Consider the following 22,520-nt stretch of genomic DNA (forward strand, 5'->3'; position numbering starts at 1 on the left):
AATATCTTTTTATATATATTAAATCTCACCTCTTGAATACATGTCATTTTATGTTGTATGTGACAAAATGGGAAGTACACATACTGCTGCATGCCAAAGTATGATATTTTTCTCTAGGTAAAGTACTTTTGCAATTGAGTTGCAAGCTGACCTAGTCACTTATATTATGGAATGTCATTTTTACTTGAAAGAACAACTGACAGAGTATAGGTATTCAGAGTTGGGTATTTGGCAGATATTTTCTTAAAAGTAAATGAAACGAGCCAGTTACTCCAAGGAAAATAATTGACACCATTTGTTATTAATGATAAAATACAAGCTTTCAAGCAAATATTGTAATTTTGGAAAATTTGCGTCTGCTCCCCCCACCCATTAGTTTGACAGCCTACCAGTTTGTAAAGGGTTCTGATGAGCTCACAGGCAATATGACTTTTTTATATTAATGGAATGTGTCAGTATTTGAAAGAGCTGTATAACTCAGTGAACCAGTATTTTCCAAATGACTAATATATGATGTTGAAAATCATGCATGGGTAAAAGAAGCATTCAAAGTACTAGACAGACCAATAGATTGTAATGTAACAGAGTACAAAAAGTTCATTGATACAGTTTCAGATTCCACATAGCCACTAACCTTTAAGAACTATCATTTGTTCAGTTTTGGTGTCCTATCAAAGAATAACCACAATTATCTGAAAAGGATACATATATAAAATTTGTGTGAGGCCGGTTTTCTTTATATAGTTCAACACATTTCACCAACAGATTGAATGCAGAAACAGACATGAGAATCTAGCAGTCTTCTATTAAACCAGCCATTGAAGAGATCTGCAAAATGTAAATCAATGCCACTGTTCTTTTTTCCCTTTTCTTTTGAAAAAGTATAGCTATTTTTATTTAAAATGTTACATATATTCATATATAATAAGTTTTTAAATGTCATTTAAAACAAGTTAATGCTTATCAATTTTTTTCTTTTTTTTTTTTTTAAAGCTTTTGTTTATTGATTCAGGAGAGACAGAGAGAGGCAGAAACATAGGCAGGGGGAGAAGCAGGCTCCCTGTGGGGAGCCCAATGCAGGATTCCATCCCAGGACCCTGGGATCAGTCTCTTGAGCTGAATGAAGGCAGATACTCAACCACTGAGCCACCTAGGCATCCCAATTTTTTTCTTTTAAGTTCTAGTATGATGAATATCAATAGATCTATTTCACATCAGAGCTCTTTGGGGTCTTCAATTTTTTGTTTATCTTTTAATTTTGAGATAATTAATAGTTGTAATAAATAATTCAGAGAGATTTCATGTACCCTTTACCTAGTTTCCTCTAATGGTAACACCTTGCAGAGGTATAGTTCAGTATTGCAACAGGGATATTGACAGTAATGCAGTCCACCTATCTTGTTAAGGTTTCCTCTATTTTACTTGTGCTCACTTGTGTGTGTGTGTGTGTGTGTGTGTACGCATATTTAGTTCTGTGCAATTTTATCATGTGTAGGCCTGGATTATTTCCCACACAGTCAAAATACAGAACAGCTCCATTACTGGAGCATTAAGGATCCCTTGTGTTGCTCTTTCTAGCCATACTCAATTTTTCTATCTCCCACCAACCCTTCTTCCTGACAACTACTAATATGTTCTGTGTGGCTCTAATTTTGTCATTTCAAAAATCTTTAGTAGTTTTATTTTTTTAATATTTTATTTGTCTGTTGTTTGTTTATGAGAGAGTGCATGAGCAGAGGAAGGAACAGAGGGAGAGGGAAAAAGAATCCCAAGCATACTCCATGCTGAGCATGGACTCCAACGTGGGAGCTTGATCCCAGGACCCAAGATCATGACCTTAGCCAAAACCAAGAGTTGGAAGTTCAACCAACTAAGCCACCCGGGCACCCCTCAAAATCATTAGCTGTTTTAGTACATTAGAATCTTTCACTTTTAATTTCTAGTACAGTAAATATCAACTGATAAATCCTGTAAAAATCAAAGCTCTGTAAGATTCTCTGTTTTTAAGACTATGAAGGTTTCCCAAGACCAAAGTATTTAAAAACAGCTACCTTGAAGTAGGAAGAATCATTCCTATTTCTCCTTCCCAAGCTACTACAGAACAAGATGTGGTTTGTGATGCCTCAATTCAGAATTCTCATGTTATCTAATGGGACCGTCAATATAAATGATGATTAGGTTCTTTAGTACAATTTGTCCATCCATGATATAGGTTAAATTGAGACTCTTCAGGATCCCTGGGTGGCGCAGCGGTTTAGCGCCTGCCTTTGGGCCCAGGGCATGATCCTGGAGACCCGGGATCGAATCCCACGTCGGGCTCCCGGTGCATGGAGCCTGCTTCTCCCTCTGCCTGTGTCTCTGCCTCTGTGTGTGACTATCATAAATAAATAAAAAATTAAAAAAAAATTGAGACTCTTCTACTGATATCTATGATTCTGAATGATTCAAAAAAAGGCTTTAGCTTTCTGTTGTATTCACCTTATTTTGTCTGTGGGTTATTTTTTTTTTTTTTTTTCTGTTTTTGTATCCTACGGGGTAAGAAAATGGAGTTAGAGATGACCATCTCCAGTCCTGACTTTTTAGGAAAGGAGAATGTGAAAGGAGGTAAGAATTGTGTTCAGGAAAGGAAATAGTATAGCCAAAGAATGAATTTTTCTCATTCTTTATTCTTGAAAAGCTGATTCTAGTGCTTCCCTTGGAACAATACAGAAATGGGAGGGATCATCAACCTTCTGTGGAAAAAAATAGTTTCAGAGGTAGTACCTAGGACCCTATCATCACTCATCAACTGCAAAGTTAATAGCTTTGCTGAAGGACAATGTGGTGAATTTCAAGAAGGCAGGAGATTATGGAGTGAGAAGACTTAGAAGAGCAGAATAGATGCTTCTTTCAGCAAAACCTTTGTCATAGTATGGACAGTGCCATGTGATTTGTGTTATGCACTGATTTCATTTATGATATTTTTTTCTTCCTTTGTTATACTTCCAACATAATATATCCATCCCCACACACTGGAAAGTTAGACAGGCTTAAATTATTAGGGTCTTTTGATCTGCTATCTCCTCTTTACCAGAAGAGGTCTTTCGGGTTTGAGCCTGAGATTCTATAGGGATCATTGCAGGAGAACTCCTTATGGCCAGTCTTACAGTCTTCAAATTGTATGTTCACTTGCACTTGCATTTTCTATAGAAGTACAGACTGGAGCAGCTTCACTGCTGACCTTGACCAGGCGCTGATTGGCTAAAATTGAGTGCTAAAGTAAGTCTTCTGTGAATAATAGTATGTAGCTTCAAAGAACTGTTGGATGGCTGGTTATGGAGCAAGCTACCGTGTCTTTCTTTTTTGCTTTTTCTTCCTTGCCTTCTGCTACAAGATGTCTTGGAAATTAACCAGAGTTACAATCAAATTCTTTTTCAAAGCAATCTTAAGTGAAATCTGGAAGCTCAGCAGACCTGCAGCCTCTGCTTTCTTTTCCCTTCTTCTTTTCTACCTTCCTTCCTACCAACAGTCAGGGTCAAAGAGTGTTTGAAAAGGAGGTGATTTCCTCCTTCACTAATATTTAAATGTTGTGGGGTTTTTTTTGTTTTGTTTTTGTTTTGTTTTGTTTTGTTTTGTTTTTTAGATTTTATTTATTTATTCATGATAGTCCCACACAGAGAGAGAGAGAGGCAGAGACACAGGCAGAGGGAGAAGCAGGCCCCATGCAGGGAGCCCGACGTGGGATTAGATCCCAGGTCTCCAGGATCGAGCCCTGGGCCAAAAGCAGGTGCTAAACCGCTGCGCCACCCAGGGATCCCCTGTTGTGTTGTTTTGTGATTTACTTGGAATATTCTGCATTCTGTCAAGAGCTTTAGCTTTATGGAATGGAGGAATTCAGATATCTCCCTCCATCCTCATTCTATGATTTCTACCTGCCGGGCTCTTGCAAACAAGCAATTACTGATCTTCAAGGATAAGCAAAGATAATCTTTAAGAAAATACAGTACACTTATTTTATCTCAAAATCTCAGTCAATAGGAGGCAGTTCAAATAACTGAGGATTTTTTTTCTCTGTATTTTAATTTGAGAGACCAATAAATTGATAAATGGGGGATGCCTTGGTGGCTCAGCAGTTGAGTGACTCTTAATTTCTTCTGGAGTCATGATCTCTAGGCCATGGGATCGAGTCTCCCATCAGGCTCCCCACTCAGCAGAGTCTGCTTGGGATTGTCTCCCTCTGCCTGTCTCCCCCACCCTCTCTTTCTCTCTCTCTCAAAAAAAATAAATAAATAAAATTGATAAATGGGATTTTAAATAAATACTTGTTCTTCTTTTTAATAACCCACCATAAGGGTACCTGGGTGGTTCAGTTGGTTAAGCATCAAACTCTTGATTTCGGCTTGGTTGTAATCTCAGGGTCATGAGATTGAACCCCATGCTGGGCTCTGAACTGGATGGAGCCTGCTCAAGATTCTTTCTCTCCCTCACCCCCTCCCCAGCACTCACTCTCTCTCAAAAACAACAACAACAAAACCCCACAACAAAAATTTTGTGAGCCAAACAAGTTTTTTAGGGGAGTACCTACATGTTTCATCCATGAATCAGGAACCTAGATTATTGTTAGCATTGCTGATGCTGAGTCACTGTAAAATCTTGAAGGACATTTGAAATTATCAAAAAAAGAGAACATAGCTATTAATGTATATTTGATGACATTCTGCTTTCTATATAATCTTCTCTGATCATTCTGAATATATCTGAACATTTATCTAACCATTATTTCCGATTATCTTTCATTCTTGGATAAAAGGAGTTTCTTAGAGTTATAGCAGTTGTCAGTAGAACAGTCTTCCTCTCCACCTTTTGACTGTGAAGGTGAAGATATCAGACTCATATTTGTGAAGGGGAGGGGGAAAGATCTGTCCCAAACATTTCTTTGCTACATTTTCTATCCCCCCAAATTATGTTGCAGCCTTGAAATTTTTCTTCCATCAGTTCCTCTCATGTGTGGGAGGCAGCTGAAGTCAGTGTATAATTACTTCTTGAGGGGAGATTAATGGCTCTGGCCTTTCTTTATTCTCTCCAGTCCTCATTTCTGTGTCACCTGCCTATCAGCACTTAGATCTCTAATAGGTGCTATTAAGACTAATATCTAAAGGTGAATTGAAAAGAAGTATCATTAAAAAATAAAGGACATGAACTATTGGGAAACTTACGATATTTCCATTTTTAAATTCTCTCTTTTCAGGTTTTTCTTTTGTTTTGTTGTTTTATCTCCCTATTCAGTGAGTCCCAGGAGCCCTGGTGGCACTCCTTGGCATTTCAGAGACCAAGAATTGGCCCAGCTTTTATGGTTGTTGTAGCTATTAAGATATTTAATGACCTTAACTTTTTATATTCCCGTTACTTAATTTTCCCTGCTGGCACCAGTCCCTTGACAATTCCTGCTTTTGTATCCTAGGTATATGGAAAAGGTGGCAAAATAAGTCCTTTTCTGATTTTTATCCTTTCCTGGAGAATGGTAAATGAAGCTGTTCCAGTGAATAGTAGAATATGAAATCCCATAAAGCCATCTAGGTTATTAGATGAATATCACAGAGCTGCTTATTATGCACTATGGCTTAATGTAGATTATAGACGTGACCAAATGATAATTAGCAGAGCTTGAGCTGTAATTAAACATTATTGTGCTGCTCTATGATTTCTCCTCAGATTTCTGTTGCAAAGTAGGAAACTGAGTGGTTCTAAACCCATAGGTGGATTTCTTTACTTCTTCCCACCCCTCAAAAAATCTCTTTTAATTAACTGACTAAATAAAGTCATCCTCACACAGAGATCTTGAATTCTACTTAGTACCTCTGACCAATAAGAGTAGTTTGGTCCGTATACGTGTTAATCAGCTTTGTATATTAATTCTGTTTTTCTATTTAATCATTTCTGCTAAGTTCCTTCTCTGTACATATTCTGTAGCAGGATTTAATTTGGCAAACTGCGCGCAACAAGAGTGTCTCTTACTTACATCTTAGACGTTTTCAGGATCTGCCGGTACAGAACTGAGGGCTTGGTTTTATTTACAGTGTTAGTAGCTTCCCTTCTCCTTGGCCTCCCAGAGACACTGCATAACCTAGCAGGAAATGAAACCAGTTCTAGATACAGCTGTCCTTGATGCCTGAGAGAGAGAGAATATATGTATATATAGAGAGAATATATGTATATATAGGGAATATATATACATATGTAAGTCCCCAGAGAGAGAGAGAGTGTGTGTGTGTGTGTATAATATATATATATATATATATATATATATATATATATATATATATATATCCTCCTTCTGTGTTTAGGATTGCTGTCTCATCAGTGGAACAGGTTGCAACAAGACATGCTCAAGTGAGGTAGTCAGAAAGTTCAGAGGAGTGACTTAAGGTTCAGGCCAATCTGTCCAAGAAAGAAGACCTTGAAGGAATTTCTCTTGCTAGTAAAAGAATGATATAAAAAAGACAACAAACTCTAAGCAAAGAAAATGCATATACTGATTGTGAAATTGTTTTTGTCTCAGGTCTTCCCCAGGAGAAAAAATACAAAACAGAGGTGAGGCCAAGAGTAAAGATGATCTGTGTACTCTGTATCTAATTTTCTCTTTTTAGTAATTCTCAAGGGTAAAATCTCCAGGAAACTTCCTTCCAAAGAGATATGAGCAACCTTCTTGAAGAGTTCCTGAAAGAGCTTGATGATTAGACTCAGATTTCAGCTATACACAGGGGTAGTAAAGAGTTGAGCTTATGTTTTCTGTTTTTACTTTCTGATCTGTGCATAGAAATTTTAAAGGTCTTTCAGGGACCTACCACATCCCAAGAAGGTTGCCAAATTAAATGATGAATGCCTGATTTTCAGAAGTGCAAAAAGAAAGCAAAAATGCCTGTTGGCATTGACCATAATGCAGAAAATTCATTGTATGGGTTTTGACTTCCATTTCATTTTATAAAAGAGGTGGAGTTAGGGACGTATGGGGAGGGGGATAGGAGGTGGATGCATGCCAACAAGCAGATAGGGATAATGTTTTGACAGCTTCTCAGGTACCAGAATTCATCAGAATCTATGTTCTAGGGGATCCCTGGGTGGCCCAGCAGTTTGGTGCCTGCCTTTGGCCCAGGGCGTGATTCTGGAGTCCCGGGATCAAGTCCCACATCAGGCTCCCTGTATGGAGCCTGCTTCTCCTCTGTCTGTGTCTCTGCCTGTGTCTCTGCCTGTGTGTGTGTGTGTGTGTGTGTGTGATGAATAAATAAATAAAATCTTTAAAACAATCCATATTCTAGCATTCAGTGGAATCTGGCAGTGATGATTCACAAATAACTGTGACTTCTAAGCCAAAAAATGGAGAGCTAACTGCATAGAGTAGAGGCAATACCCAGATCTCAGCTTCTAGAGTAGTATCTGAGACCAGGAGTGTGTGTATGTGTCAAGAGGAGAGAAGTGGATTATAGGTAGAGCAGTGGTCATTCAGTAAAACCAGAGTTCTGTTGCATAACTGTCTAGTAGCTTGGATTATGGATGCATTTGTGGCTGTCTGGATGTAGGTCCATTGAAGGAGTACTCAAACTGTACTAAAAAATCTTTTATGGGGCACCTGGTGGCTCAGTCATTTGAGCATCTGACTTGATTTTGGCATAGGTCATGATCTCACGGTCATGGTACAGAGCCCTGCCTCTCATTGGAGCCCCACCTAGGGCTCTGAGCTCATCAGGGAGTCTACTTGAGATTCTTTTCCTCTGTCCCTCCCCCGCTCACTTGTGCTTGCTCTCCCCGCCCCCCCTCGAAATAAATAAACCTTTAAGAAAAAAAATATTTCACAAGGGGAAGAAGACTCTCATTTTTAAGTCTATTGATTGGTGTCATACTTAATCTTCAGGGAAGATTTGTCAGTGTGTGAATTGAGCACTGTTGCATGTGCAGGACACTGTGTTCAGTTAGGATTTGGGCCCTATAGACAGTACTTTCATCAGTCTGATAAATGCTAGGATTTTAAAAAGTTAAGGGATTATTACCCTCTTTATTATAACTTTTAACTGTTGATATATTGAATTCTTGGTTTCTAAGAAACTGCATTCGTGTGAGAGGTTCGAATTCTAGAGGTAGATTTCTGGTTTTTGTGTTCTCCTATTTCTGTGTGTGCATAATCAACTTCATCTGCAGACTGCCATGAATTGGCTTCTGGATAGTAACAGCACCTGCTGTTTCTTAAAGATAAATTTGATGTTAGATTCAGGCTCCAAAATGCTATTCTCATTAACTAGTTAGTCACTGCTGTAATCTCTACAGGTTAGAAACCCCCATCAGGTTGCTCCTAGCCCTCCTATAACTTTTAAGTAGATGTCCACCTAGCTAAAGATGAATTAAAGCACTAGTCTTGAAGTAACATTCCTAGGATCTGGTTATTTTCTCCCCTTCTTTATCCCTACCCATGTTCTTGGATTTTATACCCAATTAATGTATTATTTGTCAAATGATAGATTGGTGGGAAACAGTGGTGGCGGTGGAACATGCCTTAGAAGGCTTTTCTTTCTCATCAGTCTGTGTGCTCTAATATTGTTGAAATCTGGACGTGGTTCTCTGTCACTAGAGATTTTCAAATGAGACAGGATTTTTTAATACACTTTTAGCTAAGCACAGTTTATGAGAAAGATCATTAATAAGAAATCGAGCTGCACCAACCATATAAACCACTAGATATGTGGTGGTATCATGAGCTGGAACTTGAAAGGAAGGACCGAAGTCTTATATTTAGAGCCTTCCACACTGGCAGGAAAGAATGTAGGACTAGATTAAATATAGAGAAGGTATTTCCTCTAAATGTTCTCTCTGCAACTCAGCTACTACTTTTCTTTCCTCACAGATGGAGTCCCCTGTCTCTACACCGGCGGTGCTGCCACTGCACCTTTTGGTACCAGTGGTCAGTAATGACATCTCATCCCCCTGTGAGCAGATCATGGTTCGTACCCGATCAGTTGGGGTCAACACATGTGATGTGGCTCTAGCTACAGAGCCTGAGTGCCTGGGCCCCTGTGAACCTGGGACAAGTGTCAACCTCGAGGGCATCGTGTGGCAGGAAACAGAAGATGGTAAGTGCTATATGTGACTTTCCCATCCCTTCTCAACCTACTTCTGCCAACATGGGCTTATTGTTGTAAACAACACCAATTATTTTTTAGGAGTCTTAAGTGACCATAGTCTGCTGGTGATACCTATCCAGAGGATTGCAGCATACTTCTTGGTGAAATCATCCAGCTTCTCAAGATTACCACTTTTTAAAATTAATTATCTCCCCTTCATAGCTATCAACGGTGTTAGCCCTGCTATTTAAGCAGTCATTCGATAAGTACTTGCCAGGTAATTCAAACTGTGTCTATACTCTCCATACTCCTCTTTACCATTTTATATGGGAGAATTTGAATGTAAATGAACTTTTGGGTCAGGCTTGAAGAGAATAAAATAATGAAAAGACAGCTGTTGGAGTCAAGGAAACAGAAAACAGTCACCCTTAAATTGACTTGGTGTTGGCTCATTGAATATGCAGCTCTTGCCTTTTTTTAACACCTGGCGGTGCAGCCAGTAACTTCCCACTGGTTGCCTCTTTGCCCAGCCACCCACACCACTTGATGCATCTGTCACTTAGTACAGATTTTATAGGCCTAGGCAACAGGGAAATGTTCACATGGTCTTGTTTTCAGGCATCCACTAAGCAGTTGGTTCACTGTAGGGTGCTTCTGCCTGAGGCTAACATCCAGACTTCTAGTATGTTCCATTTGTCCCTGAGAATAGAATCTCTTCTATTTTGGAAGTTCATAAACCTGAAAAAATAGGGGTGCAAAGGGACTTCACCAGGTATTTCTGATCCCTTGGTACCATCTGTGGCAATTTGATTTCAGCACATACATTCTTTTTATAAAAAAAAAAATCCAAGTTCTTGTTAAAGAATGTGTGGTTTAAAGAGGGGCTGGGCCTCACAGTCCCACCAAGTCTCTGCATCAGTAACCAGACTTTCAAAGCATCCTCACTCTGGAGTGTAGAGGCCCAGAGGAGCACAGCTCATTATTTCTAATTATCATAAGCTATCTTGTCAGTTTGCCTGTGGAAATTCAGGTGTTTCATTCTGGTCTTTCTAATCAAAGTTTATTCCTCTGAATATTTTGTTGTGATTCAGTATTTATTTAAAGTCTACCGTGCAGTACGCATTGAGGTGATATATATAAAAAATTCTGTGGTTTTTTGGCTTTCACATTGTTAAACAGCAGTATAGTAAAGCTTCAGCTTTCAGAATAACATTGCTGATGAGGTTTTATAGTGTGCCTGAGATTGTCATGCCAGAAAAAAAAAAATCCTTTTGTGTTAGAAACTGATGCAGAGACAATGGAGAGAGAGGTTGACCCTAGAAGTTGACTCTGGGTAGGTGTATTCAGTATACAATCTGGAAATCACAAGTGGCTATCTCTAATTTTAAAAATCATCTGCCTATGACCAAACATCTAAAAAGCCACAGAGTCTGTTGGAATAACAAACATGTCCAGACCACAGCTCTGTGACACCAAGCAACCTTCAGGGCCTGTTGCCTCAATATATTGAAGATAGAAGACATCAATTTCCTGCCTATTTATTCTATCCATCTTCATAATGGTGACTTTTCTCCAAGGACAAGATACTTTTCATATATGTGAACCTGACGAAAACTTTGCAGGAAAATGAGGCTAACCCTTTTACTCTCCTGAGAACAATGGATACCTTTTTATCTGAGGATCCCTGTTCTCCCTCCCTGCCAAGGAAATGTTAGGGCGTGCGCGTGCGCGCATGCGCACACACACACACACACACACACACACACACTTTTTAAATTATTTCTTCTGAAAGGCTCTCTGGTTGTACCTGACAGCTTATTACTAAGTTCCCCTGTTACACATTTTGAATGCACCCTGCAGTTTATTTCACAATAGTTATCACAGTTTGTAATTTTATATAATTTTATTTTTCTAATAATGTCTGTCTCTTCCATGTTTTAGAAATCTGTGAGCTCAGGGACTATTTTGCTCATCATTGAATATCTATTACTTAATACTTGGCATCTATGGTAGGCCTTCAAGACTATTTGAATGAATGCTTACATCTAGTCATTGTCATTTCTAAATTATTTTTTAAAAGATTTTATTTATTTCAGAGAGAGAGAAAATGAGCAAGCATGAGCAGGGGAGGGGCAAAGGGAGAAGCAGACTCCTTGCTGATGTGCGGCTCCATGCAGGACCCTGGGATCATGACCCTTGCTGGAGGCAGACACTTAACCTACTGAGCCACCCAGGTGCCTCTAGTCATTGCTATTTCTAGATCTATGTTAACATATATCCAATGGATACTAAAATAGTTTGAAATTAGAAACCATATCAAATACTTTACAAAATTCTAGACCGTCTCTGAAACTCAGAATACATACTACTGTCACCAGATTTGAGATCACTCTAATTTATACCTATAAGATTTTTAGTTCTCTTACTTTTTAATATCATATTTTCTCCCATTTATTATATTGCATTTCAGGGCTTAGTACCTTTCCTCTTTCTTTTTCATTCATCACAAGGGAAAGAGAACTGTTCTGCAATTATATACTCTACTCTGCTTTCTGACCCTCCCAGAGGGCCTTCACCTGAACTGTCAGTTGGTAAAGGTCTGAATTGGGATCAGAGTTGGTTTACATTCCTTTTCATCTTCAGGTGACAGAGATTTCCTGCAAAGATCATTCTCTGCAGATCTATAAGATCTAGTATACTGAGTCTGTCCTCAAGTTAATAATAAGAACTATATATGGATACTTTTTTAAAAAATCCTTCAGCCTTCTGGGCTTTTTGTCTGCTACCTGACTCTTTGTACTTCTGTCTGTCTCTGCCCAGCAAAGATAGCAAAACTACTATCTTCAAATGGAAAAATCCTTAGAGCTTAGAGAGAAGCTGTGAATGTTTGGCCTCTGAGGGAAATGGAGGATTATGAGGTCCTTGTAGAACTGAGCCTTCTTGCTGCGAACAGGTGTAGGGGTCAGGACCTCAATTCTTCCTCGTTTCTTTGCCTACCTGTCCTGTAGTGTTGCTTCTTTCTTTCCTAGCTTATAGTGCAAACCTTGCCTTGGAAACATCTTTAAATTCCTGCAGATTCTACCTCTTTTTAGGCTGTTCATAATACAGCTAGCACTGTAAAGATCTTACTTGACTAGGCTCAACCTTAGGACTTTTAAGACTCAAGTATAACTTGGAATGTTTTCTTTGGCTTTTTTGAGACTTAACACTTCTGCAGAGGTCTGATTCTACCTGATTTCATTTTGTCCCACCTCACTTCAAATAAAAATATCAGGGGTACCTGGGTGGCTCAGTTGGTTAAGCATCCAACTCTTTTTTCTCAGCTCAGGTCTTGATCTCAGTGAGGTCATGAGTTCATTCCCCACCATGGGCTCTATGCTGGAGGTGGAGCCACTTAAAAAAAAAAAAAAATCAAAAGAACAGGGTTCCAAGTCCATTCCTAGTTCACAAGGCATACTTTAACCCAGGGTCCTGGAAACAATGTATAAGAATCTTTTTTTTGTTGGGGAGTACACTGAGTGGCCCAGTGGTTGAGCACCTGCCTTCTGCTCAGGCCGTGGTCCTGGAGTTCCGGGAGTGTGTCCCACATTGGATCCCGCACCGGGTCCGCATCAGGCTCCTGCATGGAGCCTGCTTCGCCTCCCTCTGCCTGTGCCTCTGCCTGTGCCTCTGCCTCTCTCTCTCTCTCTCTCTGGTTCTCATGAATAAATAAATAAACAAATAAAAAGATATTATTTTTTAAAGATTTTATTCTTTTTTTTTAAGATTTTATTATTCTTTTTTTTTAAGAGTTTATATATTTACTCACGAGAGCCAGAGAGAGAGAGAGAGGCAGAGGCACAGGCAGAGGGAGGCGAAGCAGGCTCCATGCAGGAGCCCGATGCAGGACCTGATCCTGGAACTCCAGGATCACACCCTCAGCCGAAGGCCGATGTCCCAATGTATAAGAATCTTTAAGGCAGAACATATTCTTTTGCTGAGACAAAATTGCTTCCTGGCTTCTATGGTGTTTTTAAGAAAGGCAAGGCTAACTTTAAGAATTCCAGGAGATGCTATAGGTTTTCTCTTTTAAGCAGCCACACTAAGTGTAGCATTACTTTAGCAAATGTGCTTTCTGGAAGAATTTGTGGTATGGTGGCAAGAGCACTGGAGTGAAAAATAGGAGAACCATTGGCTATTATATTTTGAAAATGAACAGTTTCATAAATCAAAACTAAAAAATATTAATACCAATGATGAAACTTCATTATACACTTTTATAAATTTGTTTTCTCAGAAAAACAAAACTACTTATCTTGCCAGTCTCCCATTCAGGGGATCTCCACCTGCATTTTTCAACTCCTGATCCTAGTCTGACAAGTGGAAGAATTCACAAAATCCAGTTGCTTTGGATGCAAGTATATGCTAGCTGACTTAACGTTGAGCTTGCAGTACTGCTTAGCAATTCCTTCATCACCTTGTTACATTCACATTTGTCAATGCTTAACCTCATTCTCAAGATTCATTCATTAGCCCAATTCATTTTCTTTTCATGCTCTTAAACAGCTAGGATCAAAGACACCCACCTAAACCCTCCCAGCTTCCCTCTTCTTTCTTAAAATGTATTTTTATGTCCTATTATTTCCTTTTTCTCTCCTTATTCTGAAGATTCTTTAAGATTTTATACCATGAATTTATCTATTCTTTCTTCTTCGTCTTTATTCTTTCCCCTTGTATTTAAATTCTTTCCCTCTGCAACAGTTTTTTACAGTGAAAGTATTTTCCTCATCCTTGCTACCCCTTTGAATTATTGACCTCTCTCCTTTTCATCACTGCTTGCTATTGCTGTTTACAATCTCTTTTTACCTACTCGGTATCATGCACCTTCTTGCCATCAGATTTCTTCTGCCACCATTTGACTGAAATAATCTTATACCAATGAATTTTCCAAAGGTCTTTTCTCAGTCTGCCCTAGACTTTTAGAAGCTCTACTGTTTCTCTATTCTTGAAACTCTCCTCTCTTGTCATTATCATACCTCTCAAAAATCTCATTTGTCTTTTTGACTGGTTATTTTCTTTGTATCAGTACTTCCTCCTTGTATTTATTAGGTCAGAAATTCCAGAAGGGTTTTAGGGTGCTGAAATATTGGTTCTGTTCTGTTGGCCTTTAGCGAGGGCCTTTGGCAACTGGTGCCCCACTCCTTTCTCCTAGACAAGCAGCCTTATCCACATATATTATTTTCATGTACTATGTTTGCCATAATGGGGAAAGTTGAGGAAGCATTGCGTTAAGAATGGGATTTGACTGCTAGGAACAGAAGATGAAGTAATAATGATTTAATATAAGAAAACTCTGATGGTAGGCAGTGCAGGGTTAGTGTGATGACTTCTAATGTCATCAGTGTTCCAGGCTCCTTAAAGTTACATCTTCATTGCAAGATTTCTAATGTAGCTCTAGACATCACATTTACTTTCCAGGATTGAAAATGAAGGAGAAAAGTAAAGTAGTTTCTGCCATCCACCTAATCTGTTTCCCTTTGACAAGCTTTCCCAGAATCCAGATCTAAGACTTCTGCCTACATCTCATTGGCTACCCTTTCTGCAAGGAAATGTAGTATTTTAACTGGATACATTGTTTTCCCACACAAAGGAAGAAGGGGAAGCAGGTAGCTTGCTCTGCTGCTCTGCTTTGCATAACCTTCATACGTCGTAAATCCCAGAAGTCATTGCTTCAGCAGCCTTCTTTTAGGAAGTGCAGTCTTTTATATTCATGGCTCCAGCTGTCTCCCTTATATGAACAATCTCCAAATCTTTATCTCTAGACTTGACCTTTTGGCTAATCCCATTTTATACATCACCAGAAGCTGATTTCTTAAATTCAGAATGTTTAAAAAAGAATAATCTTTTTCCTGAAATTTTGCTTCTTTCCCTCTTCTGTTTCTCTTTATTACGCCTACTTTTATGACCTGTTTTACTGTATTACCATTCTACCTGTTTTCTAGGCTCACACCTCCCTAGAGTTATTTCTGACTCTTAATTTTAATTCTTCATCTTTTTTTTTTTTTAAGCAAGCTCCACACTCAACGTGGAGGCCAACATTAGCCCTGAACTCATGACCCTACACCCAGGTACCCCTATTCTTCATCTTTTTGTATAGTTTTACTGGTTATTTTGGGGATTATAATATATGTATTCAATTTTCCACAGTCTACTTAAAATTGGAACATTTTTACTACCTCAAGTGGAATGTAGAAATCTTACCACTATGTAAGACCCTTTCCCCTCCCTTTCTTTATGTTGTAATTGTCTTATGCTCATTGCCAAAAACAGGTAATGTTTTTTAACAGTTGGAAAAAATCAAAACAAGAATATTATTCTTGTGAAGATTATATGAAATCCAAATTTTATTGCCCATAGATAAAGTTTAACTGGAACCTAGGCGTATTCATTTCATGTATTTACAGCCACTTTGCACTAGAGTGGCAGAGTATTACAACAAAGACCATATGGCCTGCAGAGTAAAAAATATTCACTGTGTAGTCTTTTACTAAAAAAGTTTGTAAACTCCTGGTCCTATGAATTACATTTAATACATTGAAAACCCCATCAGACAATTTTTAGAGAATTTTCCCTTTCAGTCATGTGATATATACTTTAAAAACTCAAGAGAGGGCAGCCCCAGTGGCACAGTGGTTTAGCGCCGCCTGCAGCCCAGGGTGTGATCCTGGAGACCCTGGATCGAGTCCCTCGTCAGGCTCTCTGCATGGTCCCTTCTTCTCCCTCTGCTTGTGTCTCTGCCTCTCTCTCTCTCTCTCTCTCTCTCTTTCTCTCTGTCTCTATAAATAAATAAATAAAATCTTAAAAAAAAAAAACTCAAGAGAGTAGTTTATTACTTTTACCCATATAATATTTCTGTTGCTCTTTCTTCATTCCTGGTGTTCCAGTTGTATCTCTCTTGTTTTCCGTCTGTCTGAAATCTGAATCTCTTCCTAATTCTTTTGGAGCAAGTTCACTGGCTATTAATTCTCTGAGAATGTCTTTATTTCACCTTAATTCTAAAAGATATTTTTTCTGGATACAGACATCTAGATTTGTATTTCTTTTCTTCTTACACTTTAAAAATGCTCTGTTTCCTTTTTATAGCCTCCATGGTTTCTAAGAAATATGTAATCACTTAAGTCATTGTTCCCCTATAAGTAATGTGTCACTTTCCCCTGTTTACTTCTCTGCATTTTGATTATGATTGTGATGTATCTGATGTGGATTTCTTTGTGTTTATCCTGTTTAGGGGTTTATTCATCTTCTTGAATCTGTAATTTTGTCTTTTTTCAAATTTTGGGAGTCTTCAGCCATTACTTCAAACATTTTTTTTGTTCTGTATTCTCTCTTGCAGCCTTTTAGGACTACAGTAAATATAAGCCTATCCTTATTAGTTTCCACCTAGGATTCCTTTTTTTTTTTTTTTTTAATTTATTCGTGAGACAGAGAGAGAGAGAGAGAGAGAGGCAGAGACATAGGCAGAGACATAGGCAGAGGGAGAAGCAGGCTCCATGCAGGAAGCCCAATGCAGGACTCGATCCTGGGACTCTGGGATCACGCTCTGAGCCAAAAGCAGATGCTCAACTGCTGAGCCACTCAGGCGTCCTTCCACCTAGGATTCCTAGGTGTCTTTTCTACTTTATTAGACTATAAGATACCTAAAGCCAGAAATTGCATTTTATATATCATTTTATTTCCCCCAAGAACTAGTTCAGTCTTCATACGAAAAGTAAAACTATAGATAAATATTTGATTAAACTGCCTCTGCCTTGTGCCCATGCATTTTAGATATGTAGATAAAAATATAATTTTTTGGTAACCTCTCTCAGGTTCATTTGGTATGTACTAACTAAAAATAATAAGAGTTTGCTTGCTCGCTTGCTTGCTTCTTTTTCTTCTTTTCCTCCCTCCCTCCCTCCCTTCCTTCCTTCCTTGTCTTCCACCACCAATCTTTTGAAATTAGAAAAGTCAGAGATAGAACCTTAGGTGTTTTCAAAGGAAATGGTTTGAAGTTATAGTCTGAGGAACTTGAGCATGGAGGAGCCTCAGAAGCAGTCATAAGAGGAGTATGGGGTGCTGAGTGGGCAGGCCTCAGGCCCCACCTTTGCTACCCCACCACATACAACCCAGAATAGTTCTACTTTGGGGTGATTTATATGTTAGGCTTCTTTGTGAAACTATATTTGAAGGGGATTCTGCTGCTAAAAAGTTGTGATATCGTTTCTCTGGGTTCACTTTTCCACTCCAGTTGCTCTTAAAATATCTCTGAAATCAGTCTGGCCTTTACCAGAATATCAGAAAGACACCCCCCACCACTACCACCAAATCAGAAAGACAGAAGTTACAGGGCTCTAAGACCATGTTTTTGAAGCTGAAGCGAGTACAACTCCCTGTATGGAATGAAAAGCTGTAAGTTTGGCCCATCTTCCAAAGCTGCATTCTAGCTTAAAGATTTAGTAAAGAGAAGGGAGTTTCAACTTCTGTACTCATTAAATAAATATGCACAAGTATCCTCATCTCCGTATTTTTATTCAAAAACTATAAGAGTGTCAGGAACTATTTGAGAATAACTGTCTCAAGGACTAATGGTATCTTAAAGGCATAGTAGTGCAAAACAAATATCTGAACTAGCGTTGAGAGAGTTGGATTCTAGAACAGATGGTAACTTTAGCTAGCTTGTGTTAATTTGGTTAAGTCTCTTAACTTATCCTAGCCATAGATTTCTAATTTATGGGGGCTTGGGCTAGATTTGCACTGTTTAGTAAAACTTTTTGTGATGGAAATACGCTGTCCAAAATGGTAGTCTAGTCACATGTAATCCTGAGCACCCTAAAATGTGGCACATGATACTGAGGATTATTAAGTTTAAATTTGGGATGCCTGGGTGGCTCAGCAGTTGAGTGTCTGCCTTTGACTCAGGGCATGATCCCAGAGTCCTGGGATCAAGTCCCACATCGGGCTCCCTGCATGGAGCATGCTTCTTTCTCTGCCTTTGTCTCTATCTCTCTCTCTGTGTCTCTCATAAATAAATTAATTAAAAAAAAAGAACTCTTATTAAGTTTAAATTTAAATGGTCATGTGTCACTAGTGATTTACTATATTGGACAGCAAAGGGGCTAGATGATCTTTATGTAATATGTACTCTGGAAGCGTAATAATAAACTGTGAGATAGAAGAATAAATGTGTGGGAGGGTGAAGAAGCCACCCTTCTTCAGTAACTACATTTGCACAGACCCAAGGTGACTCCTATGACTCTGGCGCCTGTTACCTGGGAGAACATTTGGCCCTGCTTCAAACTCTGTGGTTGAGCCTTGTACTTTGGTCTGTGGGTTGCAGTTTTCTCATTATCAGAGTAATAGGCAGTGGTTTTGCTTAGCAGGAAGTTAGTTTGCCTGTGGTAGCTCCACTGAGAACCTGCCTCAGCAGTTCTTCATCCTCATCTGATTGCAGATCCCAGCTTCAGGTCTTTATCCTTCTTGCTAAAAAAAAAATAAAAATAAAAATAAAAAAAAAAGAAGGGGCTGTCCATTAATCTTCTTTCATGGAAATGGTAACCTTGATAGTTACCCTTGGTATATTCTGTGTGATTCTGATGTAGGGAAGTATGTGTGTGAAACCATGAAGTATCCAATTTAAGATATTTATACTGGAAAGTTATGCTGGTTCTCAGCTTTTGGTTTTTCTTTTTCCTTTACCTAATTAACAGTCCTTCACCTTCACTCTTCCCTCAGGCAGCACTTACCTGGAGAAAGAAATGGTGCACAGTGACCATGCTTTCTCCACTGCTTAGCCAATTACTTACTAGCCTGACTCCGGCAGAAACAGCTCCACCAATAGGAGAGTCATAAAGAGTCTAGCAGCCATTGTCTGGCACCACAAATCTTCATAGCAACAGACCACCACATGGCAACAGCAGCCACACAAAGGAAACATTAGGGAAATCAATACTTACTTTCTCCCACCCCTCCCCCACCCAAAACAACAGCCAACACATTTTTCCCACCTAGCAGCTGACTCCCAGGGGATGCTTTAGGGCAGTTATGTGTCTGTATACCTTTGTAGATTATGTTATCTGCCCACTGTCATATACTTAAATCCTGAAGCCCTAAGGAAAATTTTCAGTTACGGACTTTTTTGAGATTCATTTTACAAATTGTAAAATAAACTAATATCCAAGGAAGAGAGATGTCCTTTTGTGTACTGTCACCCATCACCTCCCTCACCCCAGGAAAGCACAGTGGGGTGGTATAGTTGGCCAGACTATGGATTTGGCAGATGAGCAAGATTGCTTAAAATGTGATTATTTTGATATTTCAGTTGTTACTTTAAGATGGGTTCAGAGACATACATATTTTGTTATGAATGTTATCCTTTAAAATAATTTAGTTACTAATACTTACGTATGAAACCCAGTAAGTGATACTAAGGCAATAAATACAGTCTGGTATAAATGGCATATGATTTGGCCTATGATTCCAAGAGGTAAAAGGATAAGGTTGTTTTACTGGTCTGGGCCATAGTGTCCTCATTTGTGAAATGAGGAGGTTGGTCCACATATCTCTATGGTCCTTTCATTTGTGATATTTACAATTCTGTGATCATTTGTGTGGGACAGAAGAGAACTGTCTTTGTTAATCATTCATTGGTTGTGGTGAGATCTGCTGGAAGATGTTGTTGAGCCCTCTGGTCTCAGTGCTTACACTGCTAAAAACAGGTCCTGGCCCTGCCCTGGTTGATAAAGCTGCTGTAACAATGATGGGCAGAAGCTATTAACAAACTTGGCAACCAGCCTTTTCTCCCACAGCAGTAGTTTTCAGACCGGTTCAGGCAGAGCTTTGCTCCCAGGTCGCTGCTGTTGCCTCTTAATGATACCAGTAAGAACTCCCTCTTTCTCTCTCTTCTCTCTGGCTCTGACTGCTTTATGAAACAAGAAGCTGTTCTGCACCTTTTCTGATACTTCATTATCCTATCTCCCTCAGGCTTTACTGAACAAAGAAATCATAGGGCATCAACTTCATAATTTAGGCAGCTGGAGATCATTTCCCCAGGATAGGGGTGGGTAGGTAGCTCATTCCCCCTGGCATGAGGCAGCATTGCTAAATGGCCTGTGTTTTGTCTGCCAGGCTTAGGCTTTGTTAGGCCCATTCAGCCTTCTCTGTATTTGAGTTAAATTATAGTGGCAAACCAAGCCCCTGTACTTTCAGAAGGGTAGGGGTTAGGAAAAAATGGAAAGTGTGTCATTTATAGTCCCTGCTACTTGCTAATTGCTCAAGGAATTTTTGTTTAATCCACTGTCACTGTGCTTACTCCTGCCAGATCCTTTATTTCCCCTAGTTGCTGCCTTCATGGCCTTCTCCATAGCAACAAGCTCTGTGACAAAAAGGCTATGGTGAGAAATTGAGTAGTTTCCCCTCCTACAAGCTGTACTCTATTTTTTGTTTAGTATGTCTTTAAAAAGCCGAAAAGACTGCTATCGAATACTTTTCTACCCCAATTGAACTCAAAATCAATGAAACTTTTTAACCCTGAACTAATTCAGTGAAAAATCTGCCTTCTACTTGAGTCTGATTATGCCCACCTTTTGAAAATTTTCTTTTATCATTCAGTATATTAAAATACTGTGCATATTCCCATTTACTAAGCTCCCCTCTGCTTTTCAGCTTTTAGCCTGCTCCTTAGAATTATTCTATTAAAATATCTCCCAGAATCAGTTATCACTATGGAGAAAGAATGGATGGAGAAAGTAGAAACACTTTCCCCCACCACTACCACCCCAAGCGCTGTTGCATTAGACACTAGACTGGTCTGCTACCCTGGAGTTTGGGCAGACTGCCCAAAGTATAGAACTAGCTTACATCTCAGCTGATCCTGATACTGATGCACAGGAGTCACAAACCCAAGTGTTTTTGTTTTTATGTTAATAGGTCTTATTGAACAATAACAGATATAAACATGTGCACAAATTATTAGCAAGCAAGTCATCAAGTTTTCAAAATGAACCCACTTTGTGGTATCAGTACCTAGATGAAGAAATGCATTATTACCACAACCCCAGAAGCCCCTTCATTCTTCCCTTCCAATAACTAACCACTTAAAAAAAAAAAAAATCTATTCTGACTGCCAACTTCATGGATTAGTGTCCTCTATTTTGAACATTATAAAAATAAAATCATTACATTGTGTACTTTTTTAATGTCTAGGTGTTTGACATTATGCCATTGAAAATTATCCATGTTGTTACATGTAGTGGTACTTTGTTCTCATTATTTTATAGTATTTCATTATGTGAATATAACACTATTCAGTTGTTGATGAGCATTTGGATTGTTGTAGTTTGGGCTGTTGTGCAAAATGCTGCTGCAGAAATTGTTGTATGTGTCTTTTGAAGACTGTATGTACACATTCCTATTCTGTATATACTTAGGAATGGAATTACTGGGCAGCCCTGGTGGCGCAACGGTTTAGCACCGCCTTCAGCCCAGGGCGTGATCCTGGAGACCCAGGATTGAGTCCCACGTCAGGCTCCCTGCATGGAGCTTGCTTCTCTCTGCCTCTCTCTCTTTCTCCCCTCTGTGTATTCTAATGAATAAATAAATAAATAAATAATCTTTAAAAAAAATAAAAGGAATGGAATTACTGAGCCCTTCAGTACATATCTGGTCAGCTCCAGTAGATATTGCCAGTTTTCATGAGTGTCTGAACTGACTCATAGTCCTACTTCTGATTAGAACCCTGGTTGCTCTGCATTCTTACCAGCACTTGACCTTACTTGTCTTTTTCGTTTCAGCCATCATGCTTGGTATGGTATCTCATTGTGATATTAATTTGCATTTCCATGAAGATCATGAAATTGATAAGATATATTTTCATGTGCTTATTGTCCATTTGGAAATCTTTTATGAAGTGCATATTCAAACATTTTAACCACTTTTGGATTGGGCTGTATGTTTTTTCTTATAAATTTGTAGGAATTTCTTACATATTCTGATTATGAGTCCTTTATCGGGGGGGGGTGTGTATAATGTCTTCTATTTTGTATCTTGCCTTTTCTCTTATGGTGTAACTTTAAATGAATTAGAGGTTCTTCATTTTTGTGAGATCTGGTTTATCTTTTATTTCTTTTATAGTTAGTGCTTTGTGTCCTATTTAAGAAAATTTGGGGGGCACTTGGTGGCTCAGTCAGTTGGGCTTCTGCCTTTGGCTCAGGTCATGATCCCAGAGTCCTGGGATCGAGTTCCACATCAGGCTCCCTGCTCAGTGGGGAGCCTGCTTCTTGCTCTCCCTCTACTGTTTTCCCTGCATATGCTTTTCTCTCTGTGTCAAATAAATAAATAGGAAAGAAAATTTTGCCTTTCCCAAGATAATAAAGATATTCTCCTATATATTTTTTGAGAACTTTACTTTTTAAATTT

The 22,520-nt window shown here is 38.9% G+C and overlaps 1 protein-coding gene and 1 long non-coding RNA gene across 6 annotated transcripts in view; one reads left to right on the forward strand and one right to left on the reverse strand.

Moving 5' to 3' along the window:
* ZNF609 (zinc finger protein 609) overlaps positions 1-22,520 on the forward strand; it is a 209,513-nt gene that overhangs the window by 144,107 nt on the left and 42,886 nt on the right. For all 4 annotated transcript variants that reach the window (XM_025472498.3, XM_025472497.3, XM_035708632.2 and 1 more), the window contains one exon: positions 8,873-9,098. In XM_025472498.3, the coding sequence (XP_025328283.1) occupies positions 8,873-9,098 (226 nt within the window). The remainder of the gene's footprint in view (positions 1-8,872; positions 9,099-22,520) is intronic.
* Positions 492-18,987, reverse strand: LOC112675771 (uncharacterized). Of its 2 annotated transcripts, none has more exons than XR_003146048.3 (4): positions 18,851-18,987; positions 18,377-18,587; positions 5,999-6,148; positions 492-828 (listed from the first exon to the last, which is right to left on the reverse strand). It is a non-coding gene; the product is annotated as an uncharacterized LOC112675771 (long non-coding RNA). The 2 variants fall into 2 exon arrangements; XR_003146049.3 differs by having other exon boundaries at positions 5,999-6,103; positions 18,851-18,983.

This window comes from Canis lupus, chromosome 30 (assembly GCF_003254725.2).
Source record: "Canis lupus dingo isolate Sandy chromosome 30, ASM325472v2, whole genome shotgun sequence".
In the NCBI taxonomy this organism is placed as follows: domain Eukaryota; kingdom Metazoa; phylum Chordata; class Mammalia; order Carnivora; family Canidae; genus Canis; species Canis lupus.